Source organism: Echinops telfairi, unplaced genomic scaffold, assembly GCF_000313985.2.
Source record: "Echinops telfairi isolate 266 unplaced genomic scaffold, ASM31398v2 ScPeMD7_5868;HRSCAF=6743_0, whole genome shotgun sequence".
Taxonomy (NCBI): domain Eukaryota; kingdom Metazoa; phylum Chordata; class Mammalia; order Afrosoricida; family Tenrecidae; genus Echinops; species Echinops telfairi.
This window is the reverse complement of record NW_022109767.1, coordinates 7,140,300-7,144,786: the sequence shown is the minus strand read 5'-3', so window position 1 is coordinate 7,144,786 and position 4,487 is coordinate 7,140,300. Positions and strand designations below refer to the sequence as shown.

General features: G+C 50.0%; 1 protein-coding gene across 1 annotated transcript in view; it reads left to right on the top strand.

Moving 5' to 3' along the window:
* Positions 1 to 4,487, top strand: part of CDKAL1 (CDK5 regulatory subunit associated protein 1 like 1) — a 768,993-nt gene that overhangs the window by 733,692 nt on the left and 30,814 nt on the right. The window contains exon 15 of the mRNA XM_045295775.1: positions 3,436 to 3,619. Coding sequence (XP_045151710.1) covers positions 3,436 to 3,619 — 184 coding nt within the window. The remainder of the gene's footprint in view (positions 1 to 3,435; positions 3,620 to 4,487) is intronic.

Sequence of the window (4,487 nt, the reverse complement as noted above, 5' to 3'; positions counted from 1 at the left end):
GGAGTGACCCCACCCCTTGAACTCCACTCTAGGTGGAGAGCAATGTGAAGAACAAATTGGTTTACCTCGACAGTTTTGGAAGCCAGTGTTGGGGGCTCCCCGCTCATTAGTCTCCTTCCCCCGCCCTGCCAGCGCTGCACTTCAACCTTGTGAGCTCCAGCCCTCTGCTCAGCCTTGGGCAGGAGCTTGAGTGCGTCTTGGTCACTTCTGCCCACATTGGGAAATACACCCAGACATGGCCAGAGAAACTACACAACCCCATCACGGCCCAGGGAAGAGATGGGAGGCATGCACTCCCCTGGGGATGACAGAGATTTTCATGCATCCCTCCAAGCAAATGGATGGACTCTGTGTTTTGAAAACACTCTTCTTCCCTGGAGAAGATGTGAATTCCTAGCAAACGAGTCATGATTGGAATGAGAGCATTAGAAGATTCCTAAGAACAGTGTGGGCACATTGAGAAGGAATGGGCAAGAGAAGGACCCTGTGTGTGCTAGACATTGGGGAAAGGGTACCTAATGAGACCACGTCTGTGTTCCACCCAGGAGAAGTGTATCAAACTGGGCAGCAGACCTCAGGAAACCCGGAAGCCCAGGGTGAGCATGTCCTGTTGGGTACCCAGTGGAGCCTGCCCTTGGGTAGGACTCCCTCCTCACACATGGGAACGGAGTCTCTCTGCAGTTTCCATCTCCGTGCGCTCCAGAGAGCCGTTTGTCCCCTCCAGGCCAACCCTCTGCTCAGCCCTGGGGAGGAGCTCGATTGGATTTTGGTCACCACTTCCAATTCCTCTCTGCTGTCTGGGCTTTTCCCTCAGCAGGGAACTTGCTTTCCCTTCCATTTAAAGGCAACGCAAGCCTCATTAGCTGTTTCCTCTCATTTGAAGTGGCCCGGCTTTTTCCGATTCTTAAAACCGGAGGGGGAAAAACATTGAGCCCTTCATTCAGATCGAGGCTGCAGATCAAGGGGTGAGGGAGCCATCTTCCCCCAGAATAGGACCACGTCTCCCAGGAACCGTTGCCTTGAGAGATTTTTCATTGTAAATGTTGTTTCCTGAAAACGAATGCCAAAGCGCTGTCCGAGCCTGATTCTTTAAGCTCGTTTTTAAGGTGATTTGCTTGGCCCAGGGAACTCCCCATTCAGGGTGACTCTCTTCCTGTCACCCGCTGATGGAGCAGTACACCCAGTGCTCGTAGACATGGAACTCCGAAAGGCCAAGATCCAGTTTCGCCTGCTAGAGAAATCGGCGGTGGCCCTTCCAGCTCTCCCCTGGCGTGTCTCGTTGTTGTTTTTGCTACAAGTCTCTGCAAGGAAGAGAGTCGCGGAGTCCATGGGCATTACTTCTCTCAGTAGCTGAGTCCCCGAGGGGAGGTTGCTGTCATCTAAATACCAACGCATTGCAGCCTCAGAACCGGTCTGTTTATTTTGGATCCTGGCGTGGAAAGATTGGCAAGGAGCTGTAGGACTACAATAGAAGTGTGAAGGAGACGCTTATAAACTACCTCTTGTCCCACAAGAGGGGGACCCGTTTGCCCAGGGTAAACAAGGGCTTTTACCGGTCATCTCTGGTGGACAGATGGTTCTCTTTGCCTGGAAGGAACGACCACATGCATTTCAGAACAGCCAGAGGAATGGATGGCAGCCCCTCATTAGAAGAGACATTTAGCTCCAAGCGCCAATATTTACAATATTTTAAAGGTTGCCTTTAAATGTACTCCCGTATCCTCAAAAAAATAAAAATAACAAACACCTCACTGCCATCGTGTTGATAGCAACTCCTAGCACCCCTGTAAGACAGGGTGGAGCACCCCCTTGCATTTCCGAGACTGGTCACGGGACTAGAAAGCCCCATCTTTCTCCCTCAGAATGGTTGATGGTTTTGAACCGTAGACCTGTGGCTCACAGCCCAACATCACCACTCCGCCACCAGGGGTCCTGGCTCCCACACCCTGGCACCCCCAATATGCGCTCGTGCATGCATGTGCGTGCATGTGCACACATGTGTCCGTGCACAAGTCTGCAGGCCTGTCTGTGAAGTTCAAACCGTTGATGCTGACAGCTAGTTTGGAAGGTATTGACAGTCTGAGGCTTTCATCAATGCTGTCTCCGTTTTCGTCATCATCGCGTGGAGTAGCCAAGAGCAGGCTATCAAAGGCCTGCCCAAAGTGGCTGGCTGCTGGCTGGGGGATATCCCCGGTCTGCCATCCACATGCCGGAAGGACAGCAGGCATCCTGCAATGAAAGAGCCTCCTCCCAGGAAGACCACCTCCTCCTCCTCTGTCCCTCGATCCTCCAGCAGCTGGAGGACAGAGCCTGTGGAGAAGCGCCCAGAACTGCCTGCTGCGCCTCACATCACCTCTTGATCTTCTCATAGCCCTTGTCAGAGCCCCCACCATGAGCTACTGAGCAGCCAGGCCCCGGGTGGTATGATTGGAGGCTGGACATCTGAATCTCCCAAGAGGCACCTGGGGATTGACTTCCGGGAAGGAGGGTTGGGAGGGTGGGCAGAGCAGTTTTCTTCTGATATAGGTGGAGTTGCCATGAATCAGAGTGGACTCAAAAACATCTTTCCATTTTTTTCCCTTCAAATGAATAAATGGGAATTTAAATCCTAGAGATGTATGTAAAGGTGACCAGACAATGTCACATCCCTACCACTCAAGATCCATGGTACTTTCTATCCATAGCATCACATCTACCCTCCTATCCCTCGACGGGGCAACCCCTTGTCTTGTTATCCCCCCAGCTTACATCGGTGAACCAGAACGATTTCTGCAGCCAGTGGTGGTGGTGGGGGGGAGGGCTTTAGGTGTCATCCCAAACTCACTACCCCAAGCCGAGTCCAGCCTCCATGACAGAATGGAACAGCCCCCGAGGGTTTCCGGCACTGTAACTCTTGACAGGCGAAGAGAGCCTCCTGCCGAGGGTTGGTGGGTTCCAAAGGCTGACCTTGTGGTCAGCAGCCCGCCGGGCCAAGGACTCCCTAGAGACTGTCCAGAGAATACAAAAATCCCCTCCATTCAGCCCTTTAAAAAATGGATATTTTCAGTCAACACTTAGGAAGCACAATGTATGAGGGTTTTTAAAAAAAAAAAAAAACGAAAAAGCCCCAAACAAAAAGGGCCCCAACCAAAACCCAAGGGGCCAACGTACCCTAGACAGGCCCCCGGGACAAAAGGAGCATTAGGGAGCAACCGAGGAAGGAGGAAGGAGATCGGAATCAAGCATGGACTTTAGTGACTAACGATCGATCCATATTGGTTCATTAATTATGACAAATGAATGCACATTGTTTATTAGAGGGAGTGAGGAAAGGTGAGTGAGCCATAATCAGTAATTCTCTGTACGATATTTGTAATATGACCTTTGCATTAACTCTGTAAATGTAAAACTGTTCTAAAATAAAACGGTTAGCTTTATCTTTTTAAGTAATATCAGTCTTCTGATTTTTTTTAAGGTATTGGTGCCAAAGAACCCCTCGTTTATGGGGAAAATGGTCGAAGTGGACATTTATGAATCCGGAAAGCATTTCATGAAAGGACAGCCAGCCTCAGATGCCAGAATCTACACCCCCTCCATCAGCAAGCCCTTAGCCAAGGGAGAAGTCTCGGGCGTAACAGAGGTGCGTACAGGATGCCCTGCCCCGCTCTCCGGCCTGCCAGGGAAGCAGCAGAGCCGGCAAAGCACGGAGATCGCTAGCCGCGCTCCTGTTATCATGGATGGCTCCCTCTTGATGCGTGCATGAGGCTTTAATCCTGACTGACAGATTGAAATCTGAATTAGAAAGCTGTGGTCTTGCTGATTCCTATAGCTTTGCCTCCCCAGCTGCAAAGGGAATAAGCCGGTCCAGACTCTAAGCAGAGGGCAAAAGCCATCATCGGCAGGTGACCGATTTAACACCCAAGATGATCTGGTTCCCCGAGATGGGCTCTGTGTCACTACTCCTGAGAGGAAGGGGGTGGGACTCGAAGGTTTCTTTCCTTTGCAGAAACCGTTTAGAATATAGCAGAAACAAACCAACCAACAAAACCCCCAACCTCCGGCTGATCAGGCACTAACCCGTACCAGCCTAGGCCGCCTTTCTAGGGCGTAAGCTACATATCTGCCTCAGTCATGTGGACTGAACATTAAACAGGCCCCCCCCTTTCTATAAAAAAGTAACCTGACCCCCATTTTATACCTTGGTAAGTATGGCCATTTGCCAAGCTCTCTCTTACATTTCATTGAGCTACAGCTGTAAAAGCTGATGGAGTGTGAAATGAAAATGTGTATCACATTTCTAAGCATCATTTGATGTCCTTTCTCCAACACAATTGTTAAGAGCACTAGAAATAAAAAGGGGGGTTGGCGTATAGAGCGATGACTTAACATACAGAAAGAAAAATCACTGATATCTCTCTGGTCACATAATACCAAAATTGTGTTAATCTATGTATTATCTTTTTCCACAAAATGAAGACAAAGGAAGTGTAACCCTCCTTTGGCAATTG